This window comes from Acanthopagrus latus, chromosome 2 (assembly GCF_904848185.1).
Source record: "Acanthopagrus latus isolate v.2019 chromosome 2, fAcaLat1.1, whole genome shotgun sequence".
Lineage (NCBI taxonomy): Eukaryota > Metazoa > Chordata > Actinopteri > Spariformes > Sparidae > Acanthopagrus > Acanthopagrus latus.
Window position 1 is genome coordinate 21,435,565 of NC_051040.1, and position 24,607 is coordinate 21,460,171.

The following is a 24,607-nucleotide window of genomic DNA, read 5'->3' on the forward strand; positions in this document are numbered from 1 at the left end:
GGAGACATTTTTTTCAGTAATGACCTGAGACAGAGTAAACACCAGGAGCAGCGCACAGGATGTAGAAAAAGTTCAGAAACTGGTCAATGTCTGAAAAAGTAACTGGTGACTGACGAGAGTTGCGACATGTTCTTTACTTTATGTGTAACTCATTTGAATTCACAGAACTGGCAAGGTTAAAACTGACTAAAACTGGCCAGTGTTTGTGCTGATGTTGCACGTGAAAGCGAAAGCAAGACCAGGTTCATATTAAACTGTGGTCGAAATAAAGGAAGATCATCTGGAAAATGTCACAGCGGCACAAACTAAAATACTATTTACATATTGCTCATATGGGTGAAAAACTTAAATAAAAGGTACAACTTTACAGACTACACAATGCATTTAGACAGGCAACGGTGACAGATATGGTCTGTAGATAAATAAGGTCAAATAATTAAACAAAAAGGAACAAAATAGCTATTGAAGAAATTTAACTGGGTGGTGGATAATTTTCAATTTGGAGAAAATGTTGCACAGGATCATAGTGTCCAAGATGAGGTATTATTATAAAAGGAATTGGTACAGGGTATTTACTAGGTCCAGTACCAAGTTCTTTGTGTAATCTTTACGTGATGTTTTATGTAGTTTCTTCTGCAGTCATTATTACATATTAGTCTCTTGTATTGATGGTAATGCCACAGACATAATGCATTACATTGCTGCCTTTGAACAATATAAAATAGAAAACATTTTTCAGAAATAAACTGGCTTATCTGGCAGCGAGTAAGACATTTGGTTGGCTGAACAGTGCCAGAGAATGTCCACCACAAAGTCATACTGTTAAATGTCAAATGTCATTAGGGCCGTCGTGAAACCTTCATTTGAATTCCGACTATTTCCTCAGAATTTTGAGAAAAAAACTTGATTTTCAGATAAATGTTTCACAGTAGCCTACATCATCTTCCATACACATTAGATGTGGTTAATCCGGTAAACACTTAAACCTCTTTTTTTCATAGACCACAAGTCTTTATTTGCATTTCCTTGAAATATTGTGCAAGATAGTTTGAGTGTGGTGGGCGGTATATAACACACTTAAAAGCAGAAGAGCTTCAACACTTGCCGTGAGCAGTGAAGGAACAGCATCAACCTCTGACACAGTAAGTTTAGAAATCAGCAAAATCTATTTTTAGGTTTTAAACGTGACTGCTACATTTAACATCGTCATAAGATAATTCTTCCATATCAGGTTAAACAATGTTTTGACAAATGTTAGGATTTTGTTGGCTGAATTCAGGGACTTGCCTTTGCCAAAGAATTGTGAAAGTTTAGGGCTGGTTTTAAAGGCTGTAATGTTCCTTCCAGACTGTTCTGCTTGTTCTACTAGCTGTCTTTACACACTTAGTCATTATATTCACACCATTTATTTAAAAAAAAAAAAAGTGTTAATATTTTGTGAAGGTACCAATGGTCATCTATTCAATATTGTCATAATATCGATATCAAGTTAATTTGGTCAGTGTTGTTGCCCAGTGCTAGCTGGTAAATAACAAAATATATATAGTGTATGATTATACAGTCTAAAAATATTATAGCATTATATTTCCAGCCCAGGGAACGTTTATAGTTGTTTTAGATGAAACCTATGTCTTAATCAGTGTTAAAATGTTTGACAAATTCTTTTTTATCTACAGCTTTAAGCCATCATGGATCCCATTGGAGACAACAACTACAGCTTTACTAAGGCCCACAGTAACATGACTTATGATTACTACGATCTGCCTGACCTTCCAGACCTTTTGATCCCTGAGATTCAACCCATCCAGATAGTGGCTCTGGTCTTCTATGGCCTCGTGGTCCTGCTCGGTGTGCCTGGAAATGCTCTGGTGGTGTGGGTGACGGGCTTCTGCATGCCCCGCTCAGTCACCTCCATCTGGTTCCTCAACCTCGCCCTGGCTGACCTCCTGTGCTGCCTCTCCCTCCCTCTGCTCATGGTCCCTCTCGCACATGATGATCACTGGCACTTTGGCCCAGTGGCCTGCACTGTGATCAAAAGCCTGTTTTACCTGGTGATGTACTGCAGTATCCTGCAGCTGGTTTTGATCAGCGTGGACCGCTGGATGCTGGTCAGCAGGCCCGTCTGGTGTCAGAACAATAGGCGGCCTAAGCAGGCTGCCTTGGGATGTGTTGCCATCTGGTGCCTGGCCCTGATAGGCAGCGTCCCCCAGTTCATCTACACCAAGGAAATCTCAGCAGGCGAACACAAGAGAGAGTGTCTGACGGTGAACAGCCGCAACAGTGCCTGGGCCATGACTATCTTCCGCTTCGTGGTGGGATTCATCCTCCCTTTCCTGGTGATTGTGCTCTGTCACCTGGTGGTGTACAGGAAAGCAGAGAGTGGACTCTCACGTGGTCGCACCCGCTCCAAGCGAACCCTGAGGGTGATCATCGCTGTGGTCCTGAGCTTCTTCATCTGCTGGCTCCCACTACACATAGTGGACTTCTGCTTACTGGTCACCCCTCGACATTCCCCTCGCCACCCCGATGTGTACCTGGCACACGTTTTAACTCTCTGCCTGGCATACTTCAACAGCTGCCTCAACCCGCTGCTCTATGTGTGTCTGGGCCGGGGCTTCAAGGACAGCATGAACCGCTCCCTGCGCAACATGCTCCACTTCATCAGCGAGGATCCTCAGAGCAGGGTCAGCATCACAAATAACGACACCAAGAGCACGAGCACTGAGAAGGACACAACTAAAATCTGAGGGTGTGTTGACTTTAATGCGCTGAGCACAAGCGTTGCAGTCTCCATAAGGCTGTTTACCACACACTGAGCGAGTTTAATAATCCAGAATAAATATGTTTAGGTAAACTATAGTCATGTTGAAACTTCCTGTTTCTTCATGTTGTGGGCCTGTAACTTTACATTTCTCAGCTTTACATTTTCTATTCTATGTCGTGGTAACACAGTGCATAAAGCTTCAATGTGTTAAAAACGGCCAACTGTCGAACTCATACTCCAAACTATCAGGGAGCAGCATTTCACCAGAGTTACCGCTAATTGCTGCTAACAATAGCTGCATTAGTTAGCTGGCTCAGCTAGATGTGCAGCTAGCATGCCTATTAGCTGACTCGACTGCGGGCTTGGAGGACCTGGTGGGTGTTGGTGGTATTTACCATCGAACTATCACCTCTTGAGGAACAAAATGTCTAATGTTGCAACACCCTCTTAGAATGCATCTCTTGGTTGGCAGACTGGTCCAGCTGTAATGCCACCACATCCGAATCATATAAATATGATGTGAACGTGACATGGTGTGATGTGGCACACAATGTAGAAATGTTGATATGGTATGTATAACGCATACAAATTCATGGTTTTTGGAAATGTGAAATGCCGAACATTTCGTGTGGCTGACCGCACTAGGTGTGTACTTTGCTTAGTCACTCCACTGAACTGGGACATTGTAACCACTGATGTTCACCATAATTAGTATTTAGAATAAACACACAGCGGCCAGATAAACTCAGAAAGAAACCCAAGTAGCAGTTACACCATCTCTGCTGTCTTTATGAGCTTAATAATGAAAGTTTTGTTTTGCTCACGCAGTGAAGTTGTATTTGTAGATGTTATCACGACTAACTCAGGACTACAAATGAGGAACTATTAGCCAATCTGCAACTTTTTCTGCCCATATATATGACTCCTGTAACGAAATGCTTGTCACTTCTGTTTCCGGTGTGATCTGTGTTCCTGCTATTAATAGGAATATCCAGCTGGTCTTATCTCTGTATAACTTTGTGAGCTGAAAGTCAAGTTTGTTGTATATTTTATTTGTTGTATTTTACAGCCTTTCATAAACAAATAGTAAATAATTACCTTAATTCACATGTTTGATAATGTTCAATATAACAATAATAATAAACATGATAGATTTCTTTTCCAAAACTACAAAGTGTCATTTTAAATTTAGTTGATAGTTTATCCAAATAACATTTACAGATGAACTACACAGTATTATAAAAGTCATTTTCTATCCTACTATGAATAACTGCTAAGAAATGGTTTACTAAGCATTTCATTGTTCATTGTTCATTGACAAAATGACAAAATAACTATCAGCTAAAGTTTGATTCACTATAAATGTACTTTGGTTATTGGTTGTGTAACAGTACTAGGCATGAACCACACGAGGGAGCTACACTCTGGGTCTCCAATGCTCAGTGGTCGAAGTGCTATGGATGATGAGCTCCTAGTCTCAGTCCAGATGTTTTAGCGTGATGGGCCCTCTGTAAGAATACAGAAGAGAAATGAATATGAGCCTTAGTGATACTTGTATGTTTGTAACATAAAAGCACTCAAAGGCACCACTTAGCAGAAGTCTACAGAAGAAATGTTAACTTGGACATGTTGTACAAATGGTCTTTGAAAATAAAAATAAAAAACAAAATGCTACCAAAATGAAGAGAAAAACTGGCTTTATTTACAAACTACATTCATTCCAAACAAGGCCACATGATGGTATATACAAAGCATACATATTTACAAGAGTGTCAACGTCTGAGTCCCTGTGTTTCATCGAGTCTACACATACTATACGTGCATGCATGCATGTAGACTGGTCCCTTACTTTATGGCCTCCACTGAACCCAGTCCTGACATCTGTTTATGCTCATTGGTCCCTAAAGCAGCTGGCAGAAAAAGAGAGGTAACAGGTGGTTCACTTCAATGTGAATGCACAGTTTACAAAGAGGCAGAGGTGGGTATACAGAATGATAGAGATAAAGGACAGTCCCCGTTCAGAGATTCACCATCAGCACATGAATTTTGAGACAGTGGGAGAATGTAAACAGAGGTTTCTATTATTATACATTTGTTCATTCCTCCACACATTTTTTTTTCAGATAGGATCATTTCTTGCTATAAAGCTTCAAGTCTTACTATACACTAAGGTTATAGTGATGCTTTATTTGATGGGTCTGTAATTTCCAAGATGTCTCCTGGAATGAACTGTGCAGTTTAGTAGTGATTTGTGGGAAATGCTTGTAGATGAAATGCAGTTCTGAAATGGACACACTCATGTTAATTACATCCATTTAAGCGTGGCTTTTAGTCAGCTAACCGTGCAAAATGGGAAAGTTTTAGCATAAAGTTTATGATAATTATTTGATATTCAATTAACTTGGGTTTAAATGGAGCTGTTCTCTCACTTCCTGCTTTACCCACAATCTCGCCTAACACATACTTTTGTTTTGGTTATGATGCACCTCTGTAAATTAAAATACGCAAGAGTATACAAAATAGTTCAAAACTTAAACATATACAGCTGTAACATGCACATTAACAAAGCAGTAATATTCATACAAAAACATCAGCTATAATAATAATGATGATAAGAAAAAAAAAACACTCATAGGGATGATTTTATTGCACGGTGAGTACTTTTCCTTACATGTTTTCAGGTAAATTTAGTTGATAATGCTCACAAACCTTTACACAGGTAAGGCTTTAAATGGAGGACTTTTTTATTGTGGTGCAGTATTTTCTCAACATGTAGCAACCAGCTAGCCCCGGCCCGTCACAGTGTAAACTCCACCACTGCTCCGAGCCCCCAGTCCAGACCGTAGCTGCATGGCTCTGATATGCTGCCCCCCATTGTTTTGGAGTATGTACTTGCAACATGCCCAGTTTTTACATATTGCACTTTGGTGTTAAGAAAGACTTGAAGCTTTTGATCTTACTTACTGGTCATGTCGACTCTACACTGCAGGGATTAATTAACAATAGACCTGGGAGTAATCAACTATAAGGCCAACAGTCATCCAGAAAAAGTGGCAGCATATTCAGCCATTTGGCTTCAACACGGTCCATGTCAACTCAGTGTGACTTCATCACATCAGTTATCCACAATTAATGCAGGATAATGCCCATTAGTCTGGTGTCTGATGGTTGTCGGCTACAGGATAAATTCAAGCAGATACTACAGACAGATGATCTGTAGCAGCTCTGAATCATTAATGTAAATGTCTCTTGCTAAGAGCAAACTGTAATTAGAGGTAGGCTGAGGATGAAGATGGATTGGTTAGTTAATATATGACCTGTGACCAAAAGTAGCAGCCACAGTGTTGCTTTGACGAAAGATTTCCAACACAGGAATATGAGTTTGACCTTTCCCTCATACAGTAGTCATGACTTTGAGGGACCCTGAGCGGAATCTGAGGATCTTCTTTTTGAGGGCGTGCGAGGCTTTGATCTTGACAAAGGCTTTTGGTTGAGTGGGGGCGTTGGCAGTGGCCTGTGGTGAAGGTGAGGATGAGGAGGAGGTAGAAGCGAGGCGTGGTGGCAGCTGCTGGGGCCACACCAGCCCCCCGCTCTCATCGGAGTCACTAGACAGCGAGCTGGAGGCCGGGGAATACACCTCACTCATGCTGGACTCAGACTCTGCGGGGGCGGCGCCGGCATAGCCCTCCTCTCCCCGACAGAGAGGCGCTCTCTCCTGAAAGTCTGGGTGCCAGCGCTGGGCATGCTGCTGCTGGTGGGGGTAGTTGTGGGGTTGGGAATGGGAACAAGGATGACCATGGCGAGTCTTTCGAGGTGGTCGTCTCTGTGCCTGCCCTGCTACCGTCTCCCCTTCGTCCTGGCTGAGCTCCAGGTTGGAGCACCAACGCCGGCTCGCGTTGGCACTGTTGTTGCCCAGCTGGGGTCCAGCAACTTGGCCTTGGTTGTGAACAGGATCCCCTCTACCTTGGTGCCTCTCTGTGGTGCTGTACCTCCGCTCAGGCAGCACTCGCTGGCCCAGGAGACTATTTTCAGACTGAGATCGGCTGGTTTTACTGCTCGATTTCTTGGCTCTCTGTCTCTCGTTGTGGTTCTTCTTCGAGGTTCTGGTCTTTGGGTGGTCAGGGGAGGTGACAGGTCGGTTGGACTTAGTCTGCTCTGGGTTGTAGTGTCTGGGGGAGCGCACAGGGGCATGGCAGCCTTGTCCAGGGATATACTGAGCACTTACTAAATTATGTCTGTGATGAATAGGGGGTTGTGGATGTATGTAATGCTGGGGGGATGGGGGTTCACAACACAGGTCAAGAGCCCCAACACCACAGTTGGGGTCCATGGAGGGCAGAGGTGATGGTAGCCTCTCAGCCAGGGAGTGTGGCCTGGGCTGGGGGTAGGGCAGAGCCAGATAACAGTCTTCTTCCAAAGATGGGGCCTCTCCTCCACAGGCCTCCCCCTCCATCAGGTCACAACCCCAGCCCTGGCCCTTGGGGTTTGCCGAAAGGTCAGCATGGAGCTGGAGATGGGGGTCAGGGGGGCGTTGCTCCGTGGTCAGAGAAGGAGTTCTCCTGTGTAGGGAACTCTGTCCAGAGGCGCTGCAGTACGGGGGGTCGGGGCTCAGCGTGGTGCGAGGCTGACACGGCCGTGGAGCGAGGGTGAAACGCTGGATGAGACCGAGGATGTAACCCTCTACCCTCAGAGCCTGCTGGTAGTCCTCCTCAGTGACCTCCACATCCTCCACAGGTTGCTGTTGCTGCCAGGCTTGGTTGCCTTCGCTGGGGTCCCACTGCCAGGAGTCCACTGCTGTGCCCTCCTCAGCAATGCCCTCCAGAGCTGGGTAAGGAGCGGAGAAAGAGCGGGGTAGGGTGGTGCGTTGGACCGGGACATCCAGTTCTCCATTCAGCATGAGGGGGTCACCTATGAACAGAAAACAATACTGCTGTAGGCACAAGGTGCTGGGGCATCAATTTAATACTAAAAAACAAAAGCGCATATCTGGGTTGCCTCTCTTCGACTTTAAAGGGAAATGATGGCAACCAGTCTCGGTTCATTCAGCATATAAAAATAGAGACTTACTGCGAAGGATGGAGTAAGTTTCACAATGAATCCCAAATCATAAAAATCGGGCTGAATTTAATTAAAAATGGCCATTTTCTTTCATGACTACCCCTTTTTCTTATCATCTCTCTCTGAACTGGTGACCTAAGTAGATCTCTCTTTTCGCGCTACACAAGTCTTGTAATGTTGTTAATTACACGGCTGTAATTCTCGATTTAGGGGGTTTCATTATATCTTTTGTCTGTTTGTCTTACAGTGTTGTAGTTCTCCAGATTAGGATTTCATTTCAAGACCATAACTGCAGAGATACCACTGTGTTAACCAATTGTTTCATATATTATGTCCTGTCCGTTTGGAAGAGTTACCCAGAAAACCTGATGCCTGCACAAAATTGTGTTGGTAAAACCTGGATAATGAGTGTTGATTAAAAATTTTTCATGTTAATTTCAGCTACTTAGTGTTTGTATTTGTTCGCTCGTTGAATAAAGTAAAATTCCCACACATAAAATTCACAGCTGCACTGCCGTTGATTATTTTATCATTAAATATCTCACGGTGCATATTCCACATTTATTCGTCAGTGTGCCATGCAGTGTGGGATTCACACCGGTCTTGTCCTGCCTTGGTCTTGACTTGGTCTCAGCCCATCAAAGTCTTGGTTTTGCTACACTGTCTACAATTTGAAGTGTTTTGTACGGCATTTATGAAAAAAATCCCACCAAAGGAAAAATGGAGGGGCTATGTTTAAATAATCACAAAGGTAATTTTAGTTGTTATGCAGTACTAACCTAAACTGTTTTGCCAGTGAATACTTTATTAACATAATTCATACAGTATAAACCCCAGACATCACTCCAGAATTTCAAGTAACTATAATTTTGACAAGATCTTCGGGTCTTTGTGCCTAACTCTACCTCTACTATATGCCTTGGTGCCAGTTTTAAACAAACATTTTCATTTGACACAACGTAAGAGTTTATAAAACAGTGAGCGTATGCACTGTCTGTATCTGTCTCAGCTGTTGTGACTGCAGCTTGTTCTTTCCACAAGTTCTCCGCTTGCGTTTCCTGATTTTCGGGCTCCATATTTCAAAACAAATCCCTTTGAAGAAGTGTAATGTCAGATGTTGCATCTGGGGTTTTTTCGTGTTGCAAGCAAAGAGATTCCAGAGCAGAATAACAAATCAGCCATCTTGTTTCCCTTCAGAAAAAGGAACAGAAATGCTGAATACATGCTCTTGCTCATGCTGATCAAACAGCTTGAAATACTGACAATTTACACTGGCTCAATTCTGCTTTACTTACACACAAAACGAGAATATTTTATGTGTAGCTTGTTTTTTCAAGGTGTGTGTATCTAAGTGTACCTCTACTTTTTCTTACCCACAGACTTTGGCCTGTCGTTGGTGTAAGTCCATGGGGAGACTGTCTCTGTGGGCTCAGTGGAACAACATCTTCCTTTTGGCGATTGACCCTCACTCGGCTCGTAGAGACCTAGGGGATAAAATTAGAGAGCGAGAGAGGAAGATGACTATCTCATTTGTCTTGGCTCACTGATCATTCCAGTTCTCAAAAACATTGTGCAGCTGGATGCAGGCAACGTCTCAGTGCATTTCACAAATAGGCCACAAAACAGAATTGCACAAGTAACTGGAGCATGAACGAGCAATAAGAGCAGAAATAAATTACAAACTCATTACAGGGATGTTTCAAAGTGCAACGAGAACACACGAGGTTGGCCGTGTAGAGCGAATAAATTATGGCAAAAATCTGCTCACTGGTTTTATTTAAAATGAGTAAACTACAAAGTGCAGAAAAAACACTTTACTACATGCATGCTCAGGGCTGAGATGAAGGAAAAGGTTTGAATCTATGGAAGTACCAGAGCTGGGCCGACCGTCGCCTGCGTCTCCCTGAGTGCCATCACAGGAGCCATCGTCGGCGTCCATCCTCAGCTCCCCCACCTGCTGTTCCAGCGCCTGCATCAGGCCCCATGGAGAACTCTGGAGGGCACTCTGAAACACGCACACACACACACACACACAGAGTTTTCCCTTGTGTCTCAATTTGATTGGCCCGTTGAGGAGTAATTTTTAAGTAGATTGCAAGAGGCGACAATCAGCGATTACAACAAAGAGAAGAGTTCAAACAGTCCTTGTAACCAAATGACTGGGCTGCAGAAATGCTAATGACAGGAGCACAGCTGTGATCGCTTCACTGCTTGTTTCTCCAGCTGCACGCCGGCTCTTGTTTTTGTTTGGCACCCAGATTACTGTCAGTCACCTGTTGAGAGAAACTAAGATAATATGTATGCAAATGTGTTTTAAATAATGGGTGGATGGGTTGTATTTGAATAAAACATGTCTCAAATAGAGCAGAATCCAGCTATTGTAAGTTAATTAAACTAATGACTCAGTAACAACCATTTATACGAGTAGCAGTCACTTTATTTCTACAGATGGATATTGCAATCTGATTAAAAAACCATTTCGAATACTTAGCTCTGTCTCAGCTAACGGGGATAAAAATGACCCGAATCTGTAAAGACATGAAACGTCAAATCTGATAAAGACACAACTCAGATGACATGATTTTCCTTCTCTAGTCCCTAAAACACAAACGTGGCCATCCCTGGTCACCACTGTGCATCGCTGCAGTGCATCCATATCTGTCAACTGGGCTCGTCTGAGTAGGCAAACCTACAGTCACAACATGAATAATTCAAGGCCTGTGAAGGGTAGGGGGATGTTCTTTCATGTGGGTGGCGGGAGGGGGGCCACATACACAGTCACATGCTATCCAGATATACAAATGTGCTCGCTAGACTAAAGCACAACAGACACACACACACACAACCTTGTACTTCTATCTTTAACATGAGGACCCTCCACTGATTATAAACATTCCTGACACACAGAACCACTCCTTGTCTGGAGAACTGACCACAAAGACCTCATTCTGAAGGGCTAATACTCAGAATTGGTTCTCATAAAAGGCAGAGGTGCAGGGGAAACACACACACACACACACACACACACACACACACACACACACACACACACACACACACACACACACACACACACACACACTCCCTTGGAGATGTTAGTTCAGCCAGTCAATTTGCAATGGTCTCATGTCAACATCATCTGACACACGTACTGACATCTGCAGACATTTGTCTGCATGGGTTAACACACACACAAACACACACACACTCACACAAAGGCGGCTCTTCATTTTGTTGGAGGGTGATACTGTTGACACCTAAAGCTCATTAAGCGGCCTTCATTACCAGAAGAGTGAGCAGGTCCTCGTCACAAGGTGACACTTCTTACATTACGAACCTGCTATGATGGACCGCCTGTCAGACAGCTGCTACAGTCTTCTGCACCTCCAGACCAACATTTCTGTGTCTGCACCAATAAAACAGTGCCTATAGGAAGGCACTGTACGAAGTGCAGACGTGCAAAACAGCTGTTGAGAAGCCCTTTGATATGTCAGTCTGTTGGTTGGTCCACCATTTTGGTCCAGACTGAAATATCTGTTTGATGGACTGCCAGTATTATCATTATTTCACTTTTTTGTCATTATGTCATTATTTGTGACATTCATGGTGACCGCAGGATAGACGACTTTCCACCTTCAGGTTGACTATTTTGGTTTTTATTGACCCTGACTGATTGTTGGATGGATTCTCTTGAGATTTGGTTCAGACATTTGTTGCCCCTTCAGGAGGAATTGAAATCACTTCAGTGAACATCTCACCATGGTCACTGTCAGTGATGAAATGTAACTAAGCAGATTTACTCAAACACTGTACATTTTGAAGTGCTTTTACTTCACTTGCATATTTCCATGTCCTGCTACTCCACACTTCCGCTCCACTACATTTTGGAAGCAAATATTGTACTTTGATTTCACTACATTCATTCCATTATTAAACATCAGATCTAATAGGAAGAAAACATGAATAATTCAAGAACCGATAACCGATTGACCATAGTACACAGTGTATACACACATGTCAATATATGTATAGCTTAAGTTTAATATCAGATATCTTGAGAATTTTACTCAAGCACTTCTAGAATGGATCACTTTCACGTCTGCCAACGTACTAATAGGATATATTTACTTTTACTCAAGTCTGACTTCTGGGTCTTCAGAACACTCGTCATTGTGAGCATGTTAGCATGCACGTATTCCTTCCTCTTTAAAGGTTCCTGAAACAAGTGACATCTACATAAGTCTTCAGTCACAGCTCAAGCTGCAATGTGTCAACATAAAAATTCCTTGAAAACAGGGCACTAGGTCTAGACAACTGCTTAGAGTGGTCTTTTCGTCAGCCCGCCAATCAGTGCTTGAGCACCGACCCCTTTGTCCAGCAGACTAAACGTGGCCATCAAGCAAAGGAGCAATTGACCCAAGCTAACCCATGCATCCCACACAACCTCTTCACCCCAAACACTGTCAGCTCTTTTGTCTCGACGAGGGGTTTCATTGTCTCAGTGTAAACAAAGCACCAGCATCATTACATCAATATGTGTGGCAGAGGCGAAGAGTTGTGAGCTTTGTTTTAAGCCACTGGCGTGGCTTGAAGAAAATATCGGGCAGGAGGGGACACTATTGGGAATCAATTAATCAATGATGTGGTTTCACACTATCGATTGCCCGCTGCCAGATGCACACTTGCAGACACACACCGAGGAAGCCATGGCGATGGCTGTTAAATTCTAACACTGCAGCAAACAAACAAGCCTTTGTGGACGAACAAACCAACCAAACACAATGCAACATTTAGCGGGGTGGCTTTTGGAGCATGTTGGTGGTGAAGTGGGGACCATTTCACTGGCTGATCTTTGATTGCTCTCTATTATTAATGGTCTCACACTGGTTCGCTGACACCCTGCACACTGTATCATTACTGTTTTACTGCATCCTCTGCCCCGGGCTGCTGGATTGGGGGATGGGGGAGACATGGGGACACGGTGCAGCCAGCCTCACCTAGCCATTAAGCCGTTGCACGCTGGGTGTACAGCACATCGGGATCTCTTTTAATAAAAGAAACCGAACAGCAGGTGAATGCAGGACAACACTGTGACTGATTAAAGGTGATTCAAATGTTACATCTTCCTCAGAGACGGTCTGACGAGAGAAATTCAGGTGGAGGAGCAAATGAGCTTTTGGTTGCGCAAGAGAGGGCTGGTATAAAAGGGTTACAATTCTGCCATCCAAGAACAGGGCGTGATGTGGATGTTTTTTAAAAAAGAAAGCGGATTCTGATGTGTAGAATGGACCGCTAAGTCTCGCCGGTCGAAGGGTTTTGAAACGATAACGCCAGGATATGAAAATCTATGGAACAGGGCACACTAGGCATGCAGCCGCACTGCAGGACCCTCTATAATTAAGGCGATGTTTTGACTGGCTCCACACAGGGAGGGCAGTGGGAGTCCGGAAACCCACACACACACACACACACACACACACACACACAACCCCACACAGACATATGTACACACACATGACTAAACCACTGATCCCCTCTTTCTCCAAATATACACAGACATTTTAAATGCTTCGTTTTAATGGGGTAAATTAAATTTTAATGAGAAATTCTGATTTGACAAAGGTTGAATTTGCACACACACACACACACACACACACACGAGACTCGCACAAAGACACACACACATGCACACGGTGTTTACATAACCATAGTGAATGGCATTCATTAGCCTGCTCTCACTCTGTCCTACGTGCACAGAGGCCTGCAGGCAGGGCAGCAGGGTGGGCTGGCTGTGAATGGAGTCTCTACAGAGAGAAGTGCACCAGGCTGTGCTCGACATGTGACTGACATTTGTGGACATAATGTCTGCAAACGTGTATCAACCAATCCGGTTTGTCTCTGTGCATGTGTGTATATATCCAGAAGCTATATTACCTGATCGCCTGTACACATAAAATCACACAAAGGCATTTCTTTTTTTTTTCTTTTCTTTTTTACCTTTGTGTGGCAGAACAAAGCGGAGGGTTAAACCATCCGGTGATCCACTCGACCGATCACTCACCACTGAGCAGACTAACTGCTCATTAATGATGTGCTGCCGCCTTAACGCAAGGACACACACCACCTCATCGATGTCAAGCCGGAGGTTCAGCAGAGGCACGACTGGAAAACAGCAAAAACCCCTCCGGCAGACACGTGCACACAATCCTGCACGGGGAAGGTGGCCGCTGTTCTCACGCACAGACCGTTTGCATGTGCCTATAAACGCAAACATGCACACATATGAGCCAGGTGGATATATTGGCCGATATTGGTGTATCGCAGATCGGTATTGGGGTAAATGTTGCCACAGGAAGTATGGAAGCCCACTCCCACCAGTTAGAGAAAAAAAAGATGAAAACTAAGCTTGATGAAAAAAAAATTAGATACAAGACTTTATCTCCTAATTTCGACATGTTATCTTATAATTTCTGCTTTTTATCTCGTAATTATGACTCACTATGGGGATTTTTCTTTTCATGAATTTCATTCATTTTTTCCCCTCTGAGTTGCAGAAATGGGCTTCCATTAAAAAGGAGATGCTTTGGAAAATGTACAATCATTACATTCCCATTTACGTTTACTGTTTCAGTGCACTGGTGTATGCTTATTTCTAAACTGTGACATCCCGCCTCGGTTACATATCTCCGTCACACATGTTTGGTAACCACATTTGAAGGATCGCTGCAAAAACACGTGGGCATAATGTCGACCGAAAGCTTCCTAATCGAGCATCTGCAATTAAAAAGCGTCCCTTCACTTCTGAACACTGAGAGTTTCTACGGTTGAAAACACTCCGGCACACAGTTGGATGTATGTATGCCACACACTCACATTCTCTTCTGCTCTCTCCAAACACACACAGTAGGTAGCTGGGAGGGAGGTCAGAGCCTGGTGCTTTCCCAGCTGCTGTCTGGCGTCCTACAGCTGTCAACACCTTCCAGAGCGCACACTGTATGTCTCCAGGAGAAAAAAAGGCCCCTCAGCCTCGTCTGCTCTGGGGCCACATTCGTGTGTTCCCATGGGTGAGCTGTTTCTGTGTCACACCGTGAACCAAACATATTGGGACACCTTAACCTACACGGTGGAGATGAGATTGGGGATGTCGGCCTTGGACGCAGATGGCGAGCAGATATCATGAAGAAGACTCAATCTGAGACTTCAATTAGAGTTCTGTCGGGCCAAAACATTCCCCGGAGGACCCCCCATGTAATTACTCACACGCTCGGATGGGCACAACAGTTAATAAACATCGATCCACAGAGGCGTGGCGCAGAAAATGAAAACGGGAAAATATTCAGGGCCGTGGGGAAACGCGTGTCACTCCCTCACTGGCTTTGAAAATGGCTGTTTCCTGTCAGCGTGGAGGACGAGGGGCCAAAGCTGAGAGGCGCTGACAGCTCCAGCAGCACCGAGGGAGCTGAATTTACAAGACCGGTCTGTGTGTGAGCTGGAAACGCTTGACCCTGGAGTACAGAGGACTGAAACTGCCAAGATCCAAAATAAATGAAGAAACAAACAAATAACATTAATATTCCATTAAGTTCAGTGAAAATGAGTATGCACATTAATTAAACTGCGTATTTTAGTTTGCTTCTGTTTTGATTTCGCTTACCAATTCACTTCTCCGTTTTGTTAATGTCCACAAACTTATTCAGCTCTGTTTTGTTTTCTTTTCACGTTTCTTTGTACATTCACGATTCATTCTGCAAATGAGGCCTTCCTTCAGAGCCAATCACAGCACGGTATGGGGCAGAAGTGTAAATAAATATGGTAATAGATACAGAAGCAAATAAAAGCAGAAATACCAATTCATGTCACAGTTTATAAATGAATCAAGCCTTTGAAATCACAATTTTTGGTGCATTTATTGTCACACAAATTTATTTCTTGAGCTGTTTTTCTTATATATTTGATCTTGGCAGTCTCAGTCCTCCGTTGTCATGCACTCCTGCTATAACTCATACTCCATCTGTGAAAAGAACTTTGTAATAAGCTTAATCTCAGCTTTGTGATCAAAATCACACCACTCAAAATGAGTTAGAGACAAAGGTTCATTTTAGGGATATCACCTGATTGCTTATCCTGAAGTTGTATTTAGTGTTTTGTGGATATATTTTTTGGTCCCCAGAAAACACGTCGACCAAGTTAATTTGACTTTGTGAGCATATCCATGAACCCACTCCCCGATAACTCATTTTGAGCTGTGTACAAACCAGCTGATTAAGGCCAACGCAGCCCGGTGCCCGCATCATGCCACAGCACACCGACGCCACCTCTCCTCTCTCTGGGGCCTCGGCCGGCATCATTAGTATTCTGCTCCATATGCGCCCATTGTTAGGCCCCCCGACGGAGGAGGAGGAGGAGGAGGAGGAGGAGGGGAGGAGGTGTGAAGAGGAGGCGGCTGATTTAATTTCTTTTTCACCCTCTTTTAATAATGGCTTCCTATTGTAGCGATGTTGAGACAGCTTGCTCGCAGCGGCCAAAACGCACAGCAAACTCTCCAGCCACTGAAATTCAAACTCAAGCAGCATCAGGGGAGGGGGGAAAAAAAGGGAAAGAAAAAGAAAAAAAAAAAAAGGGAAAGAAACACAGACCATATAAAGCATCATCTACAGTGACGAGCGCGCTCAGCGGTGCGTAAAACTTTGCGTAACGCTGCCACGCAAACTTTGATTGTCCGGGTTAACCCATTTTTTTTTTAAATGATCATGGTAATCCTGACACCACTGCGTCACCGTGGAAAGAAAAAAAACCCCAAAAACCCAAGAACATGCCGTCTCATCAATCATACCGAAAAGCGATCGCGACATTAAAACGTTGGCTGCAAACATCAACACACAAGCCGGAGGAATAATTCATCCCTTTATGATGTGCGGAGAGCACAAACAAGAGCTTGTTAAGTAGTAAAAAGCCACAAAAGTCCATGATGAGGGAACAATGGGCCATTAAATAGTCGGTCTGTGCCACAAACGGCGGCTGCTCCACCCCCTGATTTCGTTACCCACAGGCATAAATCTGAGCCCCGAGCACAGAAAAACGCACCAAGTCCTTTTTCACAGAGAGCCCATTAATCAAGTTGAGTAACTTTTTTTTTTTTGTAGATAGAGGTCAGCTCCGCACAAAAGCGGCAGAGTCCATCCAACGGTCAAGCTTGATCACAATGAGGAAACGATGCGAAGACTGTTAGATACTTAAAACTATGTGGCAGTGTGGGATTGGGATGAGGAAAAAAAAGGAAAGATAGAAAGAAAGAAAAGGGGGAAAGAAAGGGGGGGGTTTCGGTCCAGGGTGTGGTGAAACGGTGCGAGATTCTGCTGGAATCTCAACACGCAGCACAGGACAAGTCAAACTTCTTACCAGCTGTCGCCTCAGTGTCAAGTTTTCCTGCCCCCAGCTGCTGAAGCACGCCAGCTCTCCTCTGGAGCTGTCCCGGGGCAGGGGCTCCCCGAGGGCCAGCGCCCCCAGCACCAGGCACTCCTGCCTCTGCTTGCGGAGCTCCAGCTCGCACAGCCCGGCCAGGCTCGCCTCCAGGCGCTCCTTGGTCCGACTGCGCTCCACGGTCACCGGGAACGAGAACGCGCGGTGCATGCCTCTCCGATCCCCCGGCACAATAAAAAACGAATTATTCCGCTTCTTTCTTTCCTTTTTTGTTTTTTCTCTTTCTTTCTTTCCTTTTCCCCCCCCTTCTATCTTTCTAATTGGCCCCAGATTTACGAGGGCGTTCGCAGGCTATAAAGGGCCATGCTGCATCCCTCTCCTTGTGATAGCGGGGTTGCCTTGGAGCGGCATGCTTTCCCGGACCATCTATGCGCTATACATTTTCTATTTCGCAGCTGTCAAACGCGGAACACGGAGCCCCGCCCTCTGCGACCAGCCGCGGCCAGAGAGAGGGAGGGACACCCTGCCCCTTCCACACACCCCGTCCGAGCCGTCATTGGACGCGAGAGGGCTTGGTGGGCTCGTCCCATCCCCCTTGATTCATCGCAGCGACGCCTCGACCTCACCCATTCTACCACATCTCGGCCCGGGACTAATGGACTACTTGAAGGGACCGTTATAGCCGGGCGCATAGTAAAACACTTTTTTTTTTTTTTTTTTTTTTAAATCATCCTGGGGCAATTTAAAGGCTCGGTGTAGGGTTTAAAGAATGAAGAAAGACACTGGTGGAAGAAAAGAAGCTGTAAAAATGCAGTAATAGAGGGCGCATGCACGTCAGAGCAGCAACCCAGATTGTGTGGCGAGAAATGGAGTGCGTGATTCAGTGGGAGCGTGGAGCCACATCAGTGAACTAAGTGGGTTAGGATGCATACAACAGGGGAATAAAACGTTACAGATCTCTGTCATCACCATCAAACAGGCCCACTGTTTGTCTCTTTGCTGATTGAAGCTTCATTATTTATTTCACCGAGTTTGTCTCCTCAGCTGTCACCCTGCTTCATTCCTCCAGCGCGCCGGTGACGGGAAATCAGAAACACGCAAAATAAGTTTGGTCTGAATCATGAACGGCGCGACACAGATCATGTGCTGTGTGTCAGTGTTCTCTCCAAAACAATGAACAGAGCTGAAGGAGGAGAGTGCTGTTGCCAATCTGCCAATCTCCTGCCAGTCAGACACACACACACACACACACACACACACACACACACACACACACACACACACACACACACACACACACACACACACACACACACACACACACACACACACGTGTGTTTCAGAGGGCAGGTCTAGGCTCATCTCTGCTGTAGGATGAGTGTAATCACATGCAGGTTATGTGCATATATTGTGTTTTCACCGTGTGTGTGTGTGTGTGTGTGTGTTTTTTAAAATTCTATATGAGACTAAAAGGGAACATGCAAAGGCTGGGAGATTCATGTCTCTTGTTTTTTATGTTAAAGGTGCAACACGTAAGAACTCGATCACTCAGAGCTCCCAAACTGAGCAGAGTCAGCCAGTGGTGCTGGGAAAGTAGTAATACATTGACACGATCATGTCAAAACTGGGATTTCTTCACATTCTGTTGAATATTTTAATTCATCTTTTACTGTTTCCAACCAAAATTCTTAGACATTGCACCTTTAATGCTTGTCATGGGGTCAGGTTCTGACTCATCTGGGTCAGATAAGTCCTAAGAATAAAACTACTTTGTATGCCAGAGTGCTGAGTGCTCTGTAGTTTGGTGTCACGCTAAAACTATACATTGTTTCAACGTTGTCATCTTTTGTCCACAGGAGGCCGCCAGAATCAACCAACGTGAAATTTCCTCACAGTAGCTTTAACATAAAGACAGTGGGAGTTCATTTATGCAGGTGTAATTAAAGCGAGACAACAGGGAGCCAGTTGGATCCTGTGAGCACACCGCTCTGAACGTACAGCAGGTTCGTGAGATGCTTGTTCTATACCTACAGCTCCCAAAATAACAGCGCTTTCAATAGCTGGCATCAATATTTGAAAGCCTTTTTGATTTGATTTTACTTTTTAAGTGCAGTAAGGGATGAATATTTCATCCTGTTGCCTCGTGCAATCTCCCTTTGTGCTACTCCAATGTAAAGTCTCCTGAGGTCAGACACACTGGGTCTTTAAGGAGAGCAACTAGAACCTTAAAGCGCCACTCCAGTCACAACGGAGTTCCTGCTCCTACAGATGAATGTTTGAGCTGTACTGTGTAGAATGATGCATCAGAAGAGTTTGACACTAGAAGGACGTTTTCATCTACTCCTTCTGATAGGGTACATTCTCTCTGTGCTGATGTGATTTTAAGAGGCGGGTCTACGAGCATGATTTGTGACATCAGGAGGAGACATCCTGTGTCCAGCTGTGTTTGTGTATTTATATATTCTGGGTCTTTCAGTGAGGGTGCAATCTTAATGTGGTATTTATAAGTTTTTTTCTACAGCAACCATATATTGTTTATTGAATTTTGAGTCTTTAAATATATCTACATGAGATTCAGTCAGAAAGTTCACATAAATCTGTGTGATTTGTCAAAATAAAGAAGCAACACCATTTGCGTATGGTATATTTTTTTTATTCATACTTCCAATCTCTACTTCACATGAACCAGAAAGCCACTTTCATCTTCAGTCTATGAGGCAAAGTCGTCGGCAAGTCAGAACCTACGCGCAGCGCAGGTTGGATTCTTTTGTCAGTGTGTGTGTGTGCGCACACACTGCAGATATACACAACATATACTTACAGTATATTTATCTCATGTATAAATTTCACTAAAAGTCTCTCTAGAGATCAAAACATTTTTTTTTCTAAAAAAAAAGAAAAAAAAAAAAAGAAAGAACATACAGTAGAATTCTTTTCAAACAGAACTACACCAGTACATATTTCATCAAGACACACTCTGAGAAGAGCCTTTGCTATGAGTTTGATCAGTGGTCGTTTTTTTCGACAGGTTGTGTGTGATTCCTACCGTCTGTTAAACCGAGGCTGTTAGTCAGTACTGTGTCGCGAAGGGTGGCACTCGTGTCTAGCCGGCTCAGCGACGGCAAGGCCAAATGCCAATTAATACAGTCAACAAAGCGCACAATTCATTAGGTGTCAGTGACAAAACGGTGGCATCCAGAACTCATCGGGTCACCTTGGTTCCACAGCTGTGCAGCCATAGCAATCATACAATCATTTGTGTAACTGTGTGAGTGCACAAGAGAAAAGAAACGAAAGAAGAAGAAAAACGACAAATAGCTGAGCTGTGAGAGATCGTAGCTTAGGTTCGCTTTAGTCAGATTTGTTGGTACCAATGACAAACATGGGAGTGCTGGGGAGAAGGATGAAGGTAAAAAAAACAAAACAAAACTCATTTTCATAACTGTGGAGATTGAGGATATTAGATTCAGGTCAGCTGTGCCAGTTCCTCAGAGGCCGGAGTGAATATTTAATTTTGGGCTCAGGAGCGTGTGTGTTTACAGCAGTTCAGCCTCGACAGTGAAATGAATTGTCACAAGAACCAAAAACCAGAGTTGGGCAGCATCAAGCGTTCACCACGTCTCCTTCAAAACAGTCATTTTTTTTTTTTACAAAAACAAAACAAGAGAATTCAAGCATCTGAAAAAGAAAAATCCATTTCATCACACACCTCGAAAAACAAAATTCTTTAAAGCGTTTCAATCACATTTCCACACACATGACATCTCTGTACCATGAAGCGTAACTTCACCGTAATCTTTCAGTGTCGTCGGGATTGTGAAAAGTGATTTCTATAAAACAGAAAACATTTCCAACCACTCACATTCAGGCTTTAAGGTTTCCCTGTGTTATCATTACTCAGTGCCCTCTTCAAATGTAATATACACGCACACACACATGCACGCACACACAGCAGGGGTCCAGTCCTGAAGCTTCTTCTTCTGTCTTCAGTAAGTCAGTCAGTGACACGCCATGCAGGCACACAGTAAAGACACCTTTTCCCTCATACGAATCCGTCATTCTCGCCTTGCCCCTCCAACAGATTAAGAGCGTGTCAGTGTCAGATTGGGTTTTAGAAGAGATGTAATCAGATAATCTATTTAGGCATAGGGAACGTCATGTTTGAGTAGTAATGAACCAGCAGGATTAAAATCCGGCTGCCTCTACTGAGTTCGGAAGTTGTAAATCACCAGCGTGATTGTCAAATAAACTAAAATACAGCACAGAAACTATTCCCTCAGCCCGCTGCCATTCCTTTCTTTCATTCTTTACCTGAAAAGGCCTTAAAGTGCGTAACTATCTCTCTTTTTCTTCTTAACACAAGGAAGTTTTTCTTAAATTTGGAAGTGCTTTCATCGCTGAAGTCTGTCAGATGTCAGGGGTCTCTGTTGACAAACTCCTAAGAGATGCTCTTTGCTGCCCCCCCAAATCCACTTATATATATAATACATGACATACATGATAAATACTTCATTTAAAACAACATGATAATTCGTGAAGGTACATTTCTACTTCTTTCTTTTGGTTCGATTTTTAGTTGCGTAAAGTTAATTCTCATGCTTTCATTGCATCCAAGACAGACACTTGAAACGGGGGAAGGTAGAATATAATATGGGTCGAAGTGGTTTTTAAAGGACGAGTTGGACACTTTGGGAAATCAGCTGTTTTGCGTTCTTTCTGGGAGTTCAAGGAGATGATTTGTATCACCCTCACACATGAGATTGGTATCCATCTTCTCATCTTACTTTCAGGAAGAAGGCAAAACATGAATATTTCTCACAATGTCAAACTGCTCTTTTCAACAAATACTCGTCAAGCCACTAATGTGGTGACACGGACAAAGAGTTGCTCAAAAAGGGGAAATGAAGGGTTCATCTCCAAAATGTTGTATATCCATTTACAAGCGAAAAATCGTCAAGTTCATCAATCAATCTCACAAAATTTGGATGTCGTCTTCCTTTTGTTAACCATGGTTGGATTTAAACTACTTAGCACGTGACATTAATAGACAGTTTAGGCATTCAATCAAAGTTTGTAAAAGTCGGCGTAACTTTGTTTTCAAATGTTGGATATGTCATTTTGGAACAAAACTCTTCGTTTGTAAACTGTACCCGAGTGGGGCTAATGCAAGGCGGCATCCAAATGCATTAGCATTAAAAAAGGCAGTCTGGCTGCACGAGCCAGAAAAGAAAAATTAAGAAACATACAAGTGAGGAATGGTAAAAATGTCATTACGCTTTACAGCACACACACACACTCACACACACACACTCACTCACACACTCATTCACTCTCGCATTTTCTCTCTTTCACACACGCACGCACACACACACGCGCACACGCACGCACGCACACACGCACGCACATACACATGCGCGAACATAACCGCGCAAATGCGGAATCATACTTGCACACTGGACATGTCACAGACATATCTGGCATGCATTTTTTTTTTTTTTTAGAAGAAAACACTTTTTGTTAGAAATTCTTTAACTGGTCTAGAGCTCTGATAATTTCTTTATGTACATAAATTAACAATAAATATAGGTAATGTTTATATATTTTGAAATATATATATATTAAATAATGAAATATTCTTATATATTTCAAATATATTCATAGAATTCTTTCTAATTTGAAACATTTTTAAAGAGATATAGTCACAGTTTAGTAATAAAACATGTAAGAACACAGGTCTCCCTATTAGTCGAGCTGCAGCATCCCTTTGTCTAGGATCACTGAGTTGTGATCGAAGTCTGGCCATTTTTTTGTCCGGGCTCATACATTCTGCTTCACAGGGAGGGTCAGGAATAATGTGATGTAAGGTAGCTAACACTATGGCAGGGGCAACTGATGAGGTAAATTGTGTTTAAGGTTCAAAGTACTGGCTGAGGTCCCATCAGTTTTTGAAGTTTTTACTGAATAAATATTCTAACGCAGCGGTCTTCTGACAGGGAACCAGCCCTGACAGAGACCAGGTTCAAACAAGGCAATAGGGACTGTTCGCTGAACGCTCCCTCTCTGTTTTGGTGGCGTTACTGTGCTCGGATCACACGGAGGTCTACAAGAAAGGGACGCTGCAGCGAGGACCTTTTTGGGGACGATAGGTTTGGAACAGTCTAGAGAGTGTAGAAAGCCATTAAGACTTGAAAGGACCCCCCGTTCTTTGACTGGATCTCTCCTCGTCTTCTGTTCTTCTTTTTTTTTTTTGACACACATAGACTGGAACTGGACCACATTAACACTGACTGAGGGGAGCTAGGTTGTCTAAATGCATGCAGTAGTTTTCCTCCGTTCTCTCTGTCTGGTCGACATGGCTTACAGTAGGATGCACTTGGAAATAAGAGAGTAGAAGAAAACAGTTATCCCACAGACGTGTAGAGAAGGAGCCAGTCTTGCACCTTCCCACAATGCCTCAGTGATGTTGGGGACACCTCAGTTCCTTTGTGCGGTCGGGGCACTTTCTGTCCATGATTTCCTCCTCCTGAGGGGTTCTAACCTCTGTGTGCTGGAGACGACTGTTCCTCTCTTTGTGTCTGTTGGACCAGCTCACTGTTGGTCCCGCCTCCCCCTCCGTCCTATCTGTCCGTCTGTCTGTCTTGTCTGTCTGTCTGTCTTGCTGCTGCCTGCATACTGGTTCACAAACAAAACAGGTCCTATATTGCACAGCATGCCCTCATGGCCTTCTGGTGGTGTGTCAGTGGTAGCGACTTCTCTTCTCTTCAGCCTCAGAGCTGTAGTCCCTTAAACCAATGCCCCGCTGGAGGTTCAATAAAGAGTCTTTCATCTGGAGGAGAGGAAACAAGGGGGGAGAACAGTAAAATGACACTGATCTACATTAACGCATGGAACAAGGAACAATCCTCCACCTCCCGTAAAACATTTTCATAACATTTCCCTAGTTCTAGACCTAGCTTCCTTGAAGTTCATGCTTTTACAGGTTATGTCATTGGTTACCTTTGTAAACATGTTAGATCAGCATCCTGAGAATGATCCCTAGAACTTGGTTCAGCTGTGGCAACAAACTCATATCATAACCCCTACACCAGGTCATCCCCAGGTAATGTCTCATATTTTCAGCTGTTATATAGCGGTCCATTAGGTTCTTTTATCCATAAGATAATCTTTTGCTCTATTGTTTGACTTTCGTTTGTATAAAGTGTTACGTGATACGTATTCAACACTAATTTCAATGTTATACGGTCCTTGTTCTGAGCTGACAGTGCCGAGTCGACTGTGTAACAGAACAGTACATTCTATATGTTCTGTTCCAATTATAGATGTACAGCTCCTGTTCGTCACTCCTCCACCCTACATAACAGCGAG

At 43.7% G+C, this 24,607-nt stretch overlaps 3 protein-coding genes across 18 annotated transcripts in view; 1 reads left to right on the plus strand and 2 right to left on the minus strand.

The window, feature by feature from the left end:
* The first annotated feature begins 1,105 nt into the window (after positions 1 to 1,105).
* On the plus strand, positions 1,106 to 4,444 carry LOC119011449 (C5a anaphylatoxin chemotactic receptor 1). The gene is made up of 2 exons (XM_037084584.1): positions 1,106 to 1,142; positions 1,677 to 4,444. Exon 2 carries the CDS (start codon positions 1,689 to 1,691, stop codon positions 2,745 to 2,747), a length of 1,059 nt encoding a protein of 352 aa, XP_036940479.1. The 5' UTR covers positions 1,106 to 1,142; positions 1,677 to 1,688; the 3' UTR covers positions 2,748 to 4,444.
* On the minus strand, positions 4,445 to 17,711 carry LOC119011444 (dapper homolog 3). The gene is made up of 4 exons (XM_037084573.1): positions 17,222 to 17,711; positions 9,695 to 9,827; positions 9,196 to 9,306; positions 4,445 to 7,672 (listed from the first exon to the last, which is right to left on the minus strand). The coding sequence occupies exons 1-4, from the start codon at positions 17,450 to 17,452 to the stop codon at positions 6,159 to 6,161; spliced, it is 1,989 nt and encodes a 662-aa protein (XP_036940468.1). The 5' UTR covers positions 17,453 to 17,711; the 3' UTR covers positions 4,445 to 6,158.
* Positions 17,712 to 20,132: 2,421 nt separating this feature from the next.
* The window catches only part of gramd1bb (GRAM domain containing 1Bb), a 125,700-nt gene continuing 121,225 nt past the window's right edge, over positions 20,133 to 24,607 (minus strand). For all 16 annotated transcript variants that reach the window (XM_037076445.1, XM_037076436.1, XM_037076543.1 and 13 more), the window contains one exon: positions 20,133 to 24,068. In XM_037076445.1, coding sequence (XP_036932340.1) covers positions 23,979 to 24,068 — 90 coding nt within the window. In that variant the 3' untranslated portion in view covers positions 20,133 to 23,978. The remainder of the gene's footprint in view (positions 24,069 to 24,607) is intronic.

Bases quoted from the DNA above. Each gene is read 5' to 3' on its own strand.
- LOC119011449 (XM_037084584.1), top strand. From the start codon at position 1,689: ATGGATCCCATTGGAGACAACAACTACAGCTTTACTAAGGCCCACAGT.
- LOC119011444 (XM_037084573.1), bottom strand. From the start codon at position 17,452: ATGCACCGCGCGTTCTCGTTCCCGGTGACCGTGGAGCGCAGTCGGACC. The intron at 9,828-17,221 runs GTAAGAAGTTTG...TGCGTGTTTCAG, and splicing joins TGACACTGAGGCGACAGCTG to AGTGCCCTCCAGAGTTCTCC. The intron at 7,673-9,195 runs GTAAGAAAAAGT...TTCTGTTCATAG, and splicing joins CGACAGGCCAAAGTCTGTGG to GTGACCCCCTCATGCTGAAT.